This window comes from Lissotriton vulgaris, chromosome 9 (assembly GCF_964263255.1).
Source record: "Lissotriton vulgaris chromosome 9, aLisVul1.2, whole genome shotgun sequence".
Taxonomy (NCBI): Eukaryota; Metazoa; Chordata; class Amphibia; order Caudata; family Salamandridae; genus Lissotriton; species Lissotriton vulgaris.
Window position 1 is genome coordinate 158,251,072 of NC_141697.1, and position 18,230 is coordinate 158,269,301.

At 43.4% G+C, this 18,230-nt stretch overlaps 1 protein-coding gene across 2 annotated transcripts in view; it reads left to right on the forward strand.

Annotated features, from left to right (window-relative positions):
• Positions 1-18,230, forward strand: part of LOC147689785 (uncharacterized) — a 290,245-nt gene that overhangs the window by 119,817 nt on the left and 152,198 nt on the right. The window contains exons 1-2 of one of the 2 annotated variants that reach the window (XM_086937272.1): positions 9,905-10,027; positions 10,557-10,628. In XM_086937272.1, coding sequence (XP_086793398.1) covers positions 10,565-10,628 — 64 coding nt within the window. In that variant the 5' untranslated portion in view covers positions 9,905-10,027; positions 10,557-10,564. Of the gene's footprint in view, positions 1-9,866; positions 10,629-18,230 lie in introns of those variants that run through there. The other variant, XM_086937271.1, reaches the window with a different exon arrangement.

Consider the following 18,230-nt stretch of genomic DNA (forward strand, 5'->3'; position numbering starts at 1 on the left):
GAAGCATGTCGCCGTCGCTGCTGCTGCCGTCACATCGTGAATGTCGGCGCTGTAACTGTCGTATTGCATCGCATCGTGAGAAGCGTCTCGCAACAAAGAGGAAGTGTGTCGCCGTCGCTGCTGCTGCCGTCGCAACGTGAATGTTGGCGCTGTAGCTGTCGTATTGCACCACATTAAGAAAAGCGCCTCGCATTCACGGAGAAGCGCGTCTCAGTTGGAGCTGCTGCCGTCGCATCTTGAATGTCACCGCTGTAGTTGTCGCAATGTGCCGAAGCCTCTCACAACGTCGAAGAAGAGTGTCGCAGCTGAAGCGGTTGCCAACGCATCGCTGAACTAGGGTGTCGCCGCTGCAGTTGACGTCTCGTCCCGAGACTTCTTGCATCATCGGAGAAGCGTGCTGCATCTGGAAGATCTTCACGTCTTTATTTCCTTGCACCGGAACTTTGCCGCATTCCATCGCTGCAACACTTTCGTTGTGGAAGCGCAATGCATCGTAAGGTACATTGACGCAAAGTGTTGCATCTTAAGAACTGAACTGAACTAAGCTAAAACCGCCATTTTTAAGTACAGTATTGTTGATTTTTGTTATTATGGTCTTGTGTTAAATCTATATAAAGAATACTTATTTTTGATATAAAACCTGGTGTGGTGTCCTTCTGTAGTGTTGTCACTGGATTACTGTATGTGTTCACAAATGCTTTACACACTGCCTCTGAGATCAGCCTGTCTAATCGTGCCAAGCGACCAAGGGGGTGAGCAGGAGTTATTTTAGGAGTGTACCCCCTTACCCTGACTAGAGGCAAGGGACCCTATTTGTCACACGTACCTAACTGTGCCAACTAGAGACCCCCAAATCTAATCCGCTCTCGTACTACTTAATGCATAAGGGATCCAGACCTCAATAGAGTTGGGTGGAGGACTTTTCTGTCTCAACAGTAGGACTCATTGGGTCACGCCTAAGCATCGCGCATGCGCTGCTTAGGAAAGAGACTCTTGAGATGAATGCAGGTTTCCAGGCAAAAACGTGTTACATTGCTTTTCATCCAGCGCGTGCACTTTTTGGCGATTTCCTTGCGGGAGCACGCAGCGCCATTTGGTTGCATGCTCCGCAAGGGAAACGCTGCCTGCTCTCGTCCGCACCCCCCCTTGTGTGCGCCTGTGCGCAATGCTTGTTTTCCTTCTGGACAATCAAAGGCCAGCACGCAATGCCCTGCCAGCCTTTCTTCTTCCTTCCTGGCTGCGTAGGGTGCGGTGATGGAAGTCTGCGCGATATGCAAGTAGGGCTCGAGACAGCTGTAGCCTTCGTCGCGCGCTGTGCACTCGGTGCGTGAAAGAGAGGCCTTCCCACAGCCCTCACTCACTCAAGGCACATGTGTAAGTCAACAGTAAGGAACGGGGGGCTTGCTGTAAATGATGCAGTATAATGCAGCTCATTTCGGGACCTCTCGGAGGGGCTGCGAGGGTCGGCTCCCCTCGGAGCGGAGCCCACTCTGCCGTGTCCTGTGCGCGCTCACTCACCCAGCTCGGTCCTGCCGCTGCTGCTGCCGGACATGCAGCACACGGAGCCCTCGCCTGACACTTATGCTACAGCGGCAGCCCCTGCAAAGGGCCAGTGCTGGCCCTTCGCCTTGGATGTTACTGGCTCATGGCCTGCAGCCCATTGCAGTAGGAGGTAGGTGGCTGACGCGGCGCGCGCACCGGAGGAACTTACCGCACGCAGCCCGGGCATCTTCCGGAGATGGGCCGCGACGAGCCGCATTGTAACCTTGAATCAGCTGAGGAGTGGGTTAAATCTCCCCTTGTTGTGTAATCGCTGGACGGCATCCGGGAGCTCTGGACTCGCGGGGCAGCGCATTCTAAAGTAGATGCCAGTTATTGTTGTTTTATAATCTGACGCAAGGCTAAAGTGCTCTACAGATTTGAAGCGTGCAGTACGTCCCGCTTTGGACCACTTTTGCCCTAAGATAGCGCCCAGAATCCCAAAGTAGGCGCATAACGGGAGTACATATGCTATATTGCAGTTGTTTTTTTCTTCTCATAATTGTAATGAGTTCCGACCCTGAGGTAAACATACCTGTCATTTACTGCTGATGGAGGGAGCTATAGATTGCCGGCATTTATTTTCGCCCCTTGGACTAGGCCGCATTTTTTCTATTAAACCTACGTCCCCTGCCAAAGACTCCCGGGGAGTTTGCATTGACCCCTGAAATTGTTTTCCATGATATTAATGTTTTATCGTCGCATCTAATTTTTTGTAAATGAATGTCTGCCGCAGCAGCAGTGCCTGATGCGCCCTCCAGTGCACGAAAGTTTAAACTTCCATATAAAACAGATTTTATCAGTGGCTCGCAGCGCCTGATGCACCCTTCAGTGCAGGAAAGTTTAAACTTCCATATAAAACAGATTTCATCATTGGCTCGTAGATGGGCAGACCTCGGTAGATGTCGCCATGTTGCGTGTCATTGTGGTTTGTAGATTTTCTGCATGCTGATAGCGAGAAGCAATGGTGATGCTATACATTTAGACTTAAGGTGTCTTTATTTAGGGACTTATATATAGCACCGACTTGTCACTTTTTGGCTGCTACTACAAAGCACTATAATATAAACCTAAGTATTTGTAAAGCACATGTTCACCGCAAAGGGTAACTTGGCGCTGAGTAACAGATATTTAGTATTAGCCAACTCGATGGTATACATTTTTTAGACGTTAGAAGGACCCACCAGGTTTGAACCTGTGACAATGAGGTCAAACACAGGCCCCTACGGTGGACACATTAGTCCACTACGCTACCAGACGCAGCTATAAGAATTGGAATCAAGGTAGAAGAATAAGTAATACAGGATAAATAATTCAGGATATACCAGATCAGCAATGCAAGTAGAGTAAAACAATAACATAGGAACAATTCTTCATAGATCTAACTAAATAACAGCATGAGGAGCAGGTGTACCTGGAAAGGTGTTGATCTGCAAGAGGGGTGTCTAGTATAGATCTTGGAGAGCATGTGGTGTGCCCCATTTTCGCATAGTCGTATTTACATCCAAACTCACCTGGACCTGCATCGGACATCCCATAGCTGTGATATTTTGAATAGCAGTTATATATCATGCAACTGTTGCGTGGCTAAACACTTATAAGGTCCCAAAGGTGAGACCTATTGGCTATGCCAATGCTTGTTTTTCATTTGGAAATAATAAAGTTGTTTAGAAGATTGACAATCTATTTTGTCATGAGTGATGTGCCAACGACTGGTAGACAGACCCCGGAAGCCTGGCTAGGTTGCTTCCCACATTTTGTAATGTCCTAAATGGAAGGCTTCAGAGCAATTGCAGAAAAATTAGTCTATAGAGGTTTACTTCAAAGTGGCTATTTGTGCTACACCTCATACCTTTTTGTGAACAATAAGCCATGGATGTGAGCTGAATGTCGGGTGCCCTTTCAAGTTACAAATACTAGCTACTTAAAATAGATTTAAGTGGTCTTAAAATCTTCCTACGAGTCTTCAGGACAAACCGCTAAATCCAAGTGTTCAAGTTACTCACCACACTGACTTTTTTGTTCCTACAGTGCAAGTTTCTCCTTCCACTGTCTATCTAACCCTTTGTCCGTTCTAATATGCCTACCAAATGTTGGAATGAAAACTGCAGGGTTAAGGAATTCATATGACTCAATGCCCTAGACGTAATGTTTAGGGTCAAGGAAAACAATATTCATGTTATTTTGCTCATTGCATAAGCCCTCTGCCTGCCAGTTCACAGTACCACAGTCTGGTTTGTCTGCTGCAAAGTCAGGCAAGATATGTTCCTGTATGTAGAGGAACTGCAAAACGTTATTCAAATCCTTTCTTAACGCAAAGCCCTTATTATAAGGGTGACTGTTCCAACTAAACGCTGTAAGTTGAGCTTTCATTGCGGACAGTGGCTCCATTATGAAAATCTGTTGTGTATATTTGTACGGCTCCCAGAATCTTCCTTGTGTATATGAAATAGATGTAGAAAAATGGAAGCAATATTAGTTATCTGTTTTCAAAATAAAATGAACCACAGAAATAAAGGACTTTCCAGCTCTGAAATTTCCACTTACCACCTACTTCCTGCCTTATGGAGAACATTGGTTCACGTGAAATTCTTCATGCAAATACATCTTTCAAGAGTGCAAAACCAACTTTTGTGCATGTAAAGCTTATTTATACATGTAAATATCTTTGAGAAAGAGACGCATAACATTGCAACTCTGACAAGTTCAGCCGGTTTTAAAATGTAAAAATGTAGTGCTTATTAAATGCTCACAATTATTGCACACAAGGGACCTGAAGTACAATGAAATGAAGTGATTTATTTTGCTAATTAATTATACAGTATGGTCAAGTGCAGAAGATAAAGTGTAGACGGCCTTCCTTGCTCCGTTAAAGAGCCTCAACCACACAGGGCAGGTGGCGCGGGGTACGGAGCAACCCCAAAACATTCAACGTAATTTCCTCCATTGACTGAAAAGGAATGCACCACACACTGGACTGTCGGGAAAACAGTGATTTAATAATCACCTTAAAGTTCATATAATATTGTTACAAGCATATATCAAGCTTTCACATTTTTCGCTTTGCTGCACCAATAACAGTCAATTCGAAACCATTGAGAAAAATGTGAAAGCTTGATATATGCTTGTAACAATATTATATGAACTTTAAGGTGATTGCAATGTCCCCGTAACATAGAGACAAAAGGGAAAACGAATTGCAAGTTTAAAAAGAACCATCGTGAAAAACATGTTGCAGTGCATTTTGGGAATTGATGTACTTGAAGACTACATTGGAGACCGGTAGTCTTCAAAAGGCAGGCGTAGTCACGCAGGAAATGCCACAATCCAGATCAAGTTACATGTGACCAAGACTGCTGAGTCAGTTGAAACGCGTCAGGTTGATGACTTTAAAAAGGGCTTTTTGCTTGCTGGCAATCCACTTGAATGATTATTAAATCACTGTTTCCCCGACAGTCCAGTATGTGGTGCATTCCTTTTCAGTCAATGGAGGAAATTACGTTGGATGTTTTGGGGTTGCTCCGTACCCCCGCACCATCTGCCCTGTGTGGTTGAGGCTCTTTAACGGGTCAAACTACGTTGGATATATATATATATATATATATATTACCTACTGGCGGTCGCCAGTAGGTAGTTATAGTTAGGATTTTTTTCAATGTTAAATCTCAAACTTCTATTTGTAATACCTTTGGCGCCGGTTGACGAATCTTCCTGAAAATTTCCTCAAAATGGTCTCGCGGCGCTCCGGTCCTTCCCTGAAAGTTGGGGGGGGGATTTGTCAAGCGGGGGCCGAGAAAAAAGGGGGGTCCCAAAACGTGTTTTCCCCATGTTAATTTCCATAGGGCGGTCGACTGAAGGACTGGGCTAATTTTAAGGCCCAGCGGTGCCAGGGGACAACACCTGAAACCTTCGTGGGGATACCTGTTCCGGCGTACAAATTACAGAGACACGGTACACTTCCTTCGGCGTCAAATATCAGCGTTTATTTACTGCAGGGACACAGAAATCGCTAGAAGTACAACATAGTGTAGGTTCAGAGAGTCTGCTTCGAATTGCAAAAGTGGATCGCTCCTTTTATACACATTTTAGCCATTGCACAACATAACGAACAAAAGGTTACAACTCAGTTCCCACAGTAAACTTCAAAAGGATCGCATTCATGTTTTCAGAAGCCCGGAACATAAGTACAGAAACATGTCGGTTCCCAACTGTAAAAGCACGCTATCCCACCATTAGGCACATTCCATTCCAGTTGTAAACGACCTAAGAGAAGGGACAGAAACAGGTGCAAGGAAACAAAGACAGACAACAGATTGAAAAGAGTGTGGGGGCAATATCGGAAGCGTGATCACAGGATCAAAGGATTCGAGCCTAACGTATGCAAGGCTGAAACAATAGACCGGCACGGCAAGATGATCCTCGAGCGGAGCCATCTGCTCTTGCCGTGTCATTCCCCTAGTCATAAAGGCAGACTCAAAGGAATATGCATCTTCCGCAAGAGCTTGGGAATCCCAGGGTCATCGAGCGGACATTGTCCGTTCGCCGGCTACGTGAGGGTAAGAAACAAAATGGATGCCGTATCTAAAATGGAACCCAAAGGTTGAGATGGAAAAACCCGTAAATAAAACGAACCCTTCCAAGTAGTGTAGCGAAAACACGTACACCTACTAATCTCGTCATTTACGGTTCGTAGATACCAAACTCACCCATATCCGAACAAGCCCAAAAACGTTGTTACGATTCTCACCGAACCTCACGACCTCACTTTTAGCCCGAACGGCTGAATGGATTTCCACCAAACTTGGCAAAATTGTAGGGACTGGTACCCCGATGTGCCTTTGCTATGTCTCAAGATATGTGCTCCAGTGGATTTTGTGCAATTTAGGGTCAAAAAAATATATATATCTATAAGCGCGCCCCGGTACGCGCACCGGGGAGCGCACCGGGCTCAACACGCGACTTGCGTGCGGAAAGCTGATTGGCTCTCGGGTGTCTGTAAACATTCGAAACAGTCCAGAGCGGCCGCCATCTTGTGTCTCAGTAAAATCGATACACAGAGGTGGCAAAAAACAAAGGGGCAAATGACCATAAGGGGGCAGAGTAGACCCCCCCTGACCCCCTAGGATTGTTGTGGGGGCCATAAAAGGGCCCCGCTGGGCAAAACATTTTTTTTTTTTTTTCGATTTGCACGGGGGGATCGCCCGGTACGCGCACCGGGGAGCGGACCGGGGAGCGTACTATGAGGAAAAAAGAATGACAGTTTTTAAAAAATGAAGCCTTTTGTTATAAATTGGAGGTAGTTCTAAAAAGAACTGTTTTTTTTATTCTTTTTGTTGTTTTATATTTTTTTTGTGGTTTTTTAACTTTTTTTTTTTGGTTTTTCTGAACATTTTGTTTTTTTTGGTATTTTTTAAGGGGAAAAACAGGGATTTAAAAAGGGCTCAACAGGAGAAAAAATAAGTGCAACAAATTAATATTTCCTTTGGCACTTGTGGTTATCCCAAGCACGATTAATAAGTGTGATGCATTGCTCACCATAGAAAATTGTTTGACCACAACATTTACAAACCATTTTAAAATTTGAAAATTTGGTTTGTATGATTGAGCATGTCTCCCTAACTTCCGGTCCTGATGGGGTGGAAACATTAGTTTGGGTGGTGCTGGCAGAAGATTGGACAGGGTTTCTGGCCAGTTCCCTGACCTCTGCCCTAGAATAGTTATTGGGATGCTTTCTAAGCATATGCCTAATCATTGTGTGGTTGCCGAAGGAGTATTTCTTGTTGGGATTCCCCATTGACAGCTCCTGAAGACAGATAAAGCAGGTTGCTTTAGGTGCATTTACTTTTTTTTTGTCACTCGGGATTGAAAAAAATTGCCATATGATGTGCTCTTTTGGTTTGTAGGTTATGTTGTCCTCTCGGACGAATCTACTCTCCTCCTTGTCCTCATCCTCCTCCTGTTCTTGATCTCCACCACTGTGAAGTTGTGGAGGTCCTTGTGGTGGTGGTGGTGGTGGTGGTGGTCCAGAAGATCCAGCAACTGCAGCTAATGTAGCCATTTTCGACTGATATAAGTACAGGTCTTCCTCTCTCAAAGCAAAAAGGTAGAATAAGGAAAAAAGGTGGGGGCTTTCATCATTTGGAAAAAAAAATATCCTGAACCAATGAAAAGTGTTAATTTTAGGTCACATGACGAGGGGTTTCATCATTATGAAACCAAAACTGTTATGAACCAATGAAAAGTCTTATTTTCAGGTCAAATGACCCGACGCGCTTACGCTACGCGCCCCGGGGCGCGTCGTCACGTAAGCGCGTCGGACGTTTACGTTGGGCGATCGTATTCGCTTGAGTGCTTCCGGGTGCGCTTACGCCATGCGTATCACGCGGACGCGGCTACGCGATACGTCACGATCATGTTTTAGTTCGCGATAATGGCGCTTACGGGACGCTCCCCGGTGCGCGCCCCGGGGCGCTTCATAATAGTACGCTTTCCGGTGCGCTCCCCGGGGAGCGCTCCGATGCAAAAAAAAACAATATAAAAAAATAAATTTGCAAAATTGAAGGGACTGGTAGCCCGATGTGCCTTTGCTATGTCTCAAGATATATGCTCAAGTGGTTTTTAAGAAAGTTAACTTTGAAAAAATATATATTGGGCCACATTGGGCTATATATATATGTTAGAGCCCAAATGTAGCCCAATGTACTTATAAAGTGAGACTTATAGTTAGGAATTAGCATTTAAAAAATCTATTAAATTCATTGTAAAAACCATAGGTTTCACACCAGTTATAGTTAGGAATTAGCATTTAAAAAACCTATTAAATTCACTGAAAAAACCATAGGTTTCACACCAGTTATAGTTGGGAATTAGCATTTAAAAAACCTATTAAATTCACTGAAAAAAACATAGGTTTCAAACCAGTTATAGTTATCTGGAAATTTTACTCGCATAGAACCATTGACATTCCCACGTTATAGTTAGTTGGATTCACTATAACTTGCGCGTGCAATGCACTGCTGATGACGTCACATATTACATCGCTCATGACATGGTCAGTGACATCACTGATGATACCATCCTTGTGACAGAGTGACAGACCAACAACCAATTCAGTAATTCCACCATCTATATAGACATCCACTCATTCACCAACAGTTCTATATAATCACTCATACGTATACTCACTCATCATATGTAGTGATACACCTATACATCCTGTTACACACCGACAGTCATCCATAAGTTACTCACACACATACTCACACATGCAACTAAACTATTGAACATCCATTTATTTGCATATACAACTATACACACACTACCACCTTACTTCTAAGAAAACTTACACAGACTTACTCTCTTAAACAATCACTTATAGAAATATATACTTATTTAAACAGGAACTCTTACAATCTCTTACTCTCACATATACTCACCTATATGCATCAATATTCACATATTCTAGATTAAAACATATGTAGTTACTGTTAAAAACACTAGTGAGACAGTCATTTAATCACTAACATACACATATACACACTATTCAACCATACAGTCCTGCACATATGCAGTCTTCAAAATACATACAAAAAAAGTCAGTCACTCATGCATCAATGTTGTAAGTAATACCCACACTAAACAATACAGACACTCATACTGATACTAAATAAACATTTAATAACTCATATACATACACGTGTAGTTACTCACCAACCTATGCAGCTACTTATACACAAGCTGAAACACTAATAGATATATTTAAATATTTAAACATTACTCACTAATATTTATTTTTCAGAAAGACACACATTCACTGGATGGTGTCATTAGTGGTGTCATGAGTGATGTTACTGACCATGTCAGGAGTGATGTAATATGTGACGTCATCAGCAGTGCATTGCACGCGCAAGTTATAGCGAGTCCAACTAACTATAACGTGGGAATTTCAATGGTTTTATGCGAGTAAAATTTCCAGATAACTATAACTGGTGTGAAACCTATGGTTTTTTCAGTGAATTTAATAGGTTTTTTAAATGCAAATTCCTAACTATAACTGGTGTGAAACCTATGGTTATTTCAGTGAAAATATATATATATATATATATATATATATATATATTATAAAAAAAACTTACCTATGAAGTTGGGATGTGATGTTAAGGTATGTGGAGACTCCCTATGTAGTGTCTGTAGTTTACTTATTTCCAATGTAGTTACTTGCTCTGTAATGACATTCAACCGTTAGGGTTGCAGCATCTGTTTTTCCTTGTCGTTTTTTGCACCGAGAAGTGTAATTTGGTTGATTTGACATTTCTCTGTTTCCACAGTGTTCTAACAGAGACCAATGGAAGTAAAGAGGTGCAGAGGAGCATTGGAAGTCGCGAGGTGCAGAAGAGATCAGAAGAAGTTTGTGCTGCCTGTTAATTGGTTGCTGTTGCCCCAGGAAGTATTTCTAAAGATATTTATGTATCTCTCGCCAACCGACAAGGTTCATATTCGTGGGACATGCACTCATTTCAGGATCCTGATAGACCACCATGCTCTATGGAAAAATAGCGTATTTGTCTTCAGAGAGCTAGGGATTTTTAATGTAAATTTTTTGAAAATGCTTAAGACAAGGAGAGTTTGTTCAGTAGAAGTGGCCCGTTTAAAACTTTATCATTGGAAAAGGTTCATTGAAGCCCTGCCTGACCTTCTAAACATAACTGTCTATTCCTGCTTGACAGACGAGGCAATCAAAGCTATGAAACCCCTTACAAATCTACAGAGACTGCATCTAAACAACTGCACAGGGCTTGAGGATGAGAAACTAGTGAGTGACGTTTGCCATTTTCAGCAGCTGACCCACTTGTGGTTATGCGAATTAACGCTGAGCAGTTCCACTGCATTGGCTGGGATATGTCAACTACATAATCTTATCGCTCTGACGATTCATAGCAAAGATGGTTTTGTTCCCAAGAACGCTTTGAGACACGTTTTGTTCCAGTTGCCAAAGCTAAAAGAACTTTCTCTTTCAGTTCAGAATATGAGTAATGAGTCCATGTCATTCTGCTTCAGCCCACCGGAAATTCTTGAAGGACATCCAGAGGGTGAGTTTTGATTCGTTTATTTTCACATATACAGTAGTTGAAAATGAATGCAATAGTACTCCCGAACAATCCAAAATACTTATGCTAGCCACCAAAGTTTTACAACCGAGTTTCAAATAAAAGAAAATACCAATATTGATTGATCGCCATCATGAGCAATAATAAGTGAAGTGGATTAGCATCTGCAACATAAATGTGCACAATGACTTGGATAAGAGTGAAATATCTTGAAGAGGGATGTGAAATAAAGACATGTTAACATTTTTTCCTCCTCAACACATAGTTCCCTCATACTCGCTCATTTGGCACTTCCTGCCATCATTCACAAACAACCTAGGAAGTGTGCTTTGACTGTGTAGAAGGGTGAGCTAGTGCCAGCTAGCCTTAACCTGCACACCGGTGTGTCTTGAATCTGAGAGATGCAGATGCCAGGGACCTAGCGCCCGATTTAGATTTCAGCGGATGGGGTCATCCATTCCAACGGTGACGAATATTCCGTCCGGCAAAATTTAAATCCCATAAAATCCTATGAGATTTCTATTTCATCAGACTGGATATCGTCACCACTGTGGCTGGGTAACCCGTCTGCTGAAATCTAAATTAGTCCCTTCGTGCTTGCCAACAGCTCAGTGCTAAATCAGTGACTGTTCATTGCTGTGAAACCCTCTTGTGCTAATTCGCTGTCATTGGGAGTAGAACAGGCTCGGGTTTCAGCTGGATTGGAAGAGAGAGAGTTTATCGGGTTATGAACTCATGGACCCACCAGAAATCCCTCCCCTCGAGTCCCTATGCCAACATCAAAGTGAAACTTGGTATTGACAATAGCAAAGTGGGGAAAGTAGGGAAGAGCGAGTACGTTCAATACTTATCATAGATGTTCTTCAGTTGCATGGAAATAGAGCAAGATGTCATAACTATACCACCATGAATACATTTGGTTGGGCTCAAAGGTATTGTGGATGCGTTGCAAAGGCTGAATGGCATGACTAAATATTAAATTGGCCACAGTATGTATTATGCACCATCTTCCATTCATTTTTATGTAATTAAACTGTTCGATTAGTTAAAATCCGGACAGCCAAAATATATATCCACCTCACAACCCCCTCCACCCAATAACCTTATTTACCCATTTCCTTTATAAGAAAAAAATCATGGAATACGATCTTTTCATCACATTTCAGTTACACTAGTTATCCTTCAGTAAAAAGAACATAGTTCCCCTAATTGCACACAGCCCACTTTACTAAAAAAGTAAAACCGTCAATTAAAAATTGGTCAGTTCCTATTAAGATTCCTGGTCAACATAAATCTAAATGAGCAGATCAACCTCTATACTAAAAATGGCACACTTCGCAATTATTTCACTGGAGCCTGCCTAGCAAAATACTTGTCACTGTTATACTACTGTAGAACATGCTAATTTCTCATTGTTCCATTGTTCACACAAGCCTGCCTAAAACATACCTTACACTGAATTATCCTTCAGTTGAAATTGCACAATTCTCATTATTGCCCCAACCTCTGTGAGCCCTAGTTATCCTTCAATGCGAGAGTTGCACAATTCCCCTTAGTGTACACCACCCACCCTAGTCAAGTATTCTGATAAAAGTGCTTATGAATCCCTGAATTGACCTGTGGTACAATTACACTTCCCCTTCCTACCCCAAACCAATGATGTTAAACTGCACACCAGGTAAACGCACAAAATTCCTGCTTAGTTCACCAACAAAAACTTGATGCACCAAAAAGTTATAAAGCGTATCAGGTTTTCGGGCAGCATGTTTTTCAGATTTGTTTTCCTTGTAATTATATGTCAGTGGTGACAGCCTCTTGAATAGCTCGGCCACTGCTTTCATATACCGTAGAAACGGGCTTGACAGCTGACTTAATTCACCTCTTAGTCAGCAGAGAATGCAGACACAATTCACCTCTAAGTCAGCAGAGAATTGTGTCCCTACAAGATCGAATGTTCAGGGCCAAAAACATTAGTCATAGCCAAAACTTCCTCAGCTGTATTACTGTCTCACAGATGCAAATCACTTGCAGCAGTGATTCCTATGATTTACTGCATAATCTACATTGTTTACTCATATCTCCATTTTGGCATCCATACCAGTAGCATCTAAGAGGTATCAAACCACATTGCCACCGCATGAGACTATTTTTTCCCTTGATGGAAAGAGCCAAGCTCAGGTAATCTAGGAGGCAGCCAGCAGCGTAAGGTCGGTAGCCAAAGTGCCATGCAACTTGCTCCCTTATTCCCTTAGGTCTTGGTCCACCGATGGAGCTTTTGTGTTCTTCATTAATAGTTTTGCTATAGCCTTTGTAGAAAAATCTGTGTTGGCAAAGTTTTCTGCATTCAGCATTTGGATGCACTTGCTTAGGAAAGCACCCCATTCTAAGTTCGGCTCCTGTATTATCCTCCCTTGCAATTGTTTCAATATACTGGTCTTCGCTATTTTTAGGTTGAGCATTCGAGATTTCTTGTATATACTTTATTATATATACTTTAGTATATACTTATATTTGTATGTACTTTTTGGGCTCTGGTGCTCAGCCCTAGGACTTGTCTGCTTCCGCTTAGAGACTTTTTTTTCTGTTCAATTGCCTATATTTAACTGTCTTGATAGAAAACGACCAGCAGAGGTCAGTAAAATACCAGAATCACTTTAGCATTCTCTAGATTCCAGTCTATAGAAATTGTCTTTCACAAGCTCCTGTATACCATATAATTTTTTTCAAATCATGTATTTTCAATGATACGACCACCAAAGGCCCTGCTTTTATATTAAAAACAGAGCTTTGAACTACCATTTTCAGCTGAAAGGAAATATTTCTCTCCGTGTGTTCCCATACCTGGTGTGTCATGCAGTTTGGTGCTTACTTTCCCTCCATGTTAACCGCATGCGCGCTAGCGGGTTTTCCCGCTGCGCGCTAAAATTTGAAAATCGCGGGTAACGTGACAAAGCCAGCTCGTCATGCACGCAGCGCAGGTAACGCCCATGAGGAGCTGGCTTTGTCATCCGCATCAAAGGGGTTAAAGAACAGTAGATGTTTCAGCACCCAGGCTAATGTGCTGTATAGTTAAATACATATAAGGTACCAAAGGCTAGACCGATTGCATTGCAAATGCTTGTTACTAGTATGATCTCCATTTGGCATGCAACACCAGGTTTTTCTTGGAGATATTAAATTCCAGCCTAGTTTGATCTTGGCTGGTACAGTCTGGTGGAGCAAACAGACGTCTATATTGTGTGCATTGCTGTTTGTTCAAAAGTTCAAATAATTAATCTTGAAACCTTATAGCTCCATAAGAGAGAGCAGGCATCACTTTGCAGCCCACAGCTGTTAGAAGAGCTTGCAGATTTGGGCTGGCCAAGCTTTTCCTTGCCCCATTGTGCACGCTAAATGCTTGGTTCATACCTTTAAAACTTCTTCTTGTGCTGCCTCTTTCATCCAAGTGCACCCACAGGTATTTAAAGCTTTTCACTCTCTCCAATTGCGCTCCCTCAACGTAATACCAAAGCCCTATTATAATTAATTCCCTGCCAAATAGCACTTTTTTGGTTTTGTTAAGTTGATTTTGATGATATTGTTGCTACTGTATTGAGCAAGGGGGTTGAGAGAACTCTGTAAGCCTATTTAAGTGCGACCTAAGATAACCTTCTCATCTGCATATTGGAGTATTTAAACCTGCTGACAAACCAATCGCGGTGGACATTATCTAGGGCTGATCATGTTGCTTTCCAAATATGCCATAAAGAGATTAACTAACATGGGTGCAAGGATACATCCTTGCTGAAGACCTTTATCTGTAAGGATTTTCTCTGAAGTGGACTTGTTGTCAGTTTGATTTTTATCCATGTCTCACTGTAGATTGGCTCAATTGCGTTCAGTAGTCAAGGGGCAATTCCCTAGCTGTGTAACTTTGCCCATAGATGGTCTTTTAGGATGTTGTTGAAAGTGCCAGTAAAATCAATACATTCCGCATAGAGTGGCAATGCTTTTGGGCAAACAGCATCCTCCATTAAACAGGACAAGGTGTGCAAATTGTCCTCTATCTTATCAGTCTTTTCCACCCATGCTTAGGCTTGACATTTTCCTTGTAGACCAATTATAATCTATGTAAGCGACTGTTAGACCTGGCACCATTGGTGTGGGTCTCCCCTGTATTTTTTGCCTTTGCCTCCTGTTATTTTGCTGTGTGTTGGACTTTGTTTTTGCTGGTCTAGATGCTTTGGGCACTTTGCCGCTGCTGTTCAGTGCCAAAGTGCAAGTGCTCCCCGTAAATTGTTGTTACAAATTAGTGATTTCATGATTGACATATTTGATTTACTAGTCCGGCCCTAGTACAGTGCACTGTGTTTGCCCCGGGCTTGTAAATCAAATGCTGATAGTGGCCCTCAACACTGATTTTGCCACCCACATAAGCAGCCTGTAAATGTAACTCAGACCTGCCGCTGCAGTGTCTGTGTGTAGTTCGGTACTGCCATGTTGACCTGGTAAGTGCATCCACATGCCAGGTTCTAACCTTCCCTTTTCTTACATGTGAGTCACCCCCTAAGGGAGGCCCAAGGTACACCTGTGGGCAAGGTGCAGTTTATGTGAAATGTAGGACATGCCCTGGTGTGTGTGGCATGTCCTGATAGTGAAATACTGCCAAATTCGTTTTTCACTATTGTAAGTGTATCTGTTCCTTTAGGATAGAATGAGAAGGTTGCTTATAACATCTTTTAAGCATAACTACCCCTGGGAACCCGGTATGAAAATAAAGTTTAGTGTGCCTGAACTCGGAATGTTGAGATGCATCTTCAAGGGAGGGTGATTTTTAGGTCTCGGACCATAGGCTGCGCTGGCGCAGTCTCGCTCCGAGATTTAATGTTTTCTAGAGTGGGGCTTGAACCCGCCCCTCTTCTCCATTGGTTGGCTTCCTAAATGGAGGCCAGCCATTGGAGGAGAGGGGCGTCACTCTGTGCAAGCCCCGTCTTTTTCGGATTTGGGGGCGCCTTTTTTCGCTTATTTCTTGTTTTCTTTCTCTCCTCTTCCCATTGGCTGGAATTTTACATTCCAGCCAATGGGAAGAGGAGAGAAAGAAAACCACGTCCCCGAATGCGAAAATGACCATGCTTTCTCTGAGGCATTCCTGATAATGCCTCGGAGAAACGTGGTGGTGTGATGGCGGAGCTCGCTTATTACAGTAAGAGTGGTGAACTGTCAGGGGATCCAGGCTCCATTCGGGACGGGACGGGCTGTACCATCAATAGTAGGAAAAAGGAAAGGAGACTGGAACCATCCTTGCATAAAACCGTACGCTGCAATCACAACAGGTGGTTATTTCTTACACAGATACAGTGCATATACGAAGGAACAGAGGGGAGACCTACGAGCTCTATACCAACTAGGCGTGTTATTTTAAATGCCGCTTTCAAATCACCACCCCCAGGTAATTCAGCCAATTCTGTGTTCCGCCTCCAGCCCGCGTAGCCTCTGCTGAAGCGTGTGATCCAGGTCGTCAGGCACGAGCGTGGTGGACAGCATCCGCGTGCGCGCGCTCGGAGCCGCCGGTTTATTGTGTTGAGCCTGAGCCTGGCAACCCGGCGGTGGCGAGGGTGATGGAATGAGGCTCGCAACCCCAGCCCTGTATACCCCCAGTTTGCAGTAGATGGATCTGTGCAGCCCGAGCACCGACTGACTGACTGACTGACTGAATGCCCCAAACTCTAGCAATAGCTACAATGCCTGGTGCCAACGCCAGCATCAGACCGCACCGCCAGCGAGTTCCACCTATCATCCACTGACTTCACAGTGCCAGATCCACAGCATGCTGCCAGAGAGGCAGTGCATATATTGCACACTACAGAGGCCACTGCGCAGAGGCCTTTGCATTGCACAGTTGCAGACTGATCAAGGATGAATACAATGTATAGAAAAAAAAATGTGTGGGAGCCGGGGTCCTGTCAGTTCCCTATGTGGCGTAAACCAGAAATGTGTGATTGTGCCTCTCACGCCTCGTTCCCACTTGTGTGTTATTTACAATGCACGCATTCTGTTGATTGTGTCAGTGGCAGCTTCTGCGGAGGGTAATCACTTCTTTCCGGAGGGTAATCACTTATTTCCTTTCAATTACACGCCTGCTGTAATTGCTCCCTGTATGGCAGCTTCCGGTCCTTCCGCCGTGAAGGTGCATTCCTCCTCTCGCTGCCCGACCTGCACCTGCTGGGTGTTGTCCTACATTGCATGTCAAGTGGAATCGGTTTCAAAAGCTGCCGAATCTCTCAGATCCAGCACAGTGCACTCAACCCCCACCTGCAGCCTCCTCCTGCCAGATGCAGGGGTGTAAACAAAGCTCCTTGTGCAGGATTTTATGTGACTTCCCATCTGTCCACTTAACCTAAAATATTTTCACAATGTTTACACAGTTTAATATTTGTTTACAAGTGTTTTTCAGTGTGTAGCCTCTTATCAATGAAGCGACCCCTGCCTGTGGGAGGGTGGGGAGAGACATGGAAAGGGCCGTGCATTTATGCGCAGCTTAATGACTATGTTAGGGGTGGACTCTTTCATGTTGTCTCCAGGACGAATACCCTCACAAGAGGTGTTAGCTTTCTGGGATAGATTTGCGCCTGTGCCGCAGCCAGTGTGCCATGGGCTTTAGGGCAAGAAAGGAAATTGGCCCCTGGCCGCCCTTTAACTGTGAAATACAGTAATAATGTTGCTAATGTTAATTGGGATTTGTAAAGCGCCTAATCACACCGGCAGGTCTCTAAGCGCTGAATAATGATGGTTCAGTGAGCCCTTAAGGCTTCTAGACCTTGGTGCCACTGCACTTGTTGCACCAGTGGAAGCTATTCTGCTGATTTGGTCATTTTTTTCCTGATTGATCCTGTACCCGTAATGACCACCAGGTTTGAGATGTGTGCAGCATGGTTGTATGAAAGGTGAAATATTCATAGTGATGTGGTAAACTTGTCCTCTGGGTTTAGGAGTCCTTCAAAGGTTCCCCCTTTATCCCATGCATTACATCTTTTTGCCTTTGTTGGAGCGGTGTGTGAGATTGTCTCCCACACGAGTGGCAGGGGTAACCCTTAGGGAGCTTCGTTCTGTAATAATTTGGGTCCAGTTAGAATTGTTGAATTGGATGTTCCAGATGAGGTGTTTGAGGTAAGAAATAAATGGTTTTGAGCTATATGGTTAAAAAAAGTAAGTTCACCAGACAGAGGGGACCAATATGGCGTGGTACATGAGTCTATAATGAAGCGAGGAACTGTAATGATGTAAATAATGTCTGTGATTGGTGTGATGCCTTGCTTTAAGAACGTCTTGTTGTCATGTTTGAGAAAGATATGTTAATAAATTCAACAAGATGTCAATCTCTAAAACCACAATTGTTGTATGGATTGTCTTATTTTCGGCCCTGGTACCAATTTCTGTTGTCGAGTTTTGTTCCTACTAAGTCAATTTTAAGTATTGGCCGTCGTTGCTAAAAGTTTACCGAAAAAGAACTATTAGTGAATGGAGCTTATGTGATTAGTAGCTAGATGTAGAGCTAAAGCGCTATATAGAGCTGGTGCACATAACTGCAAGGTATCGTGAAAACAA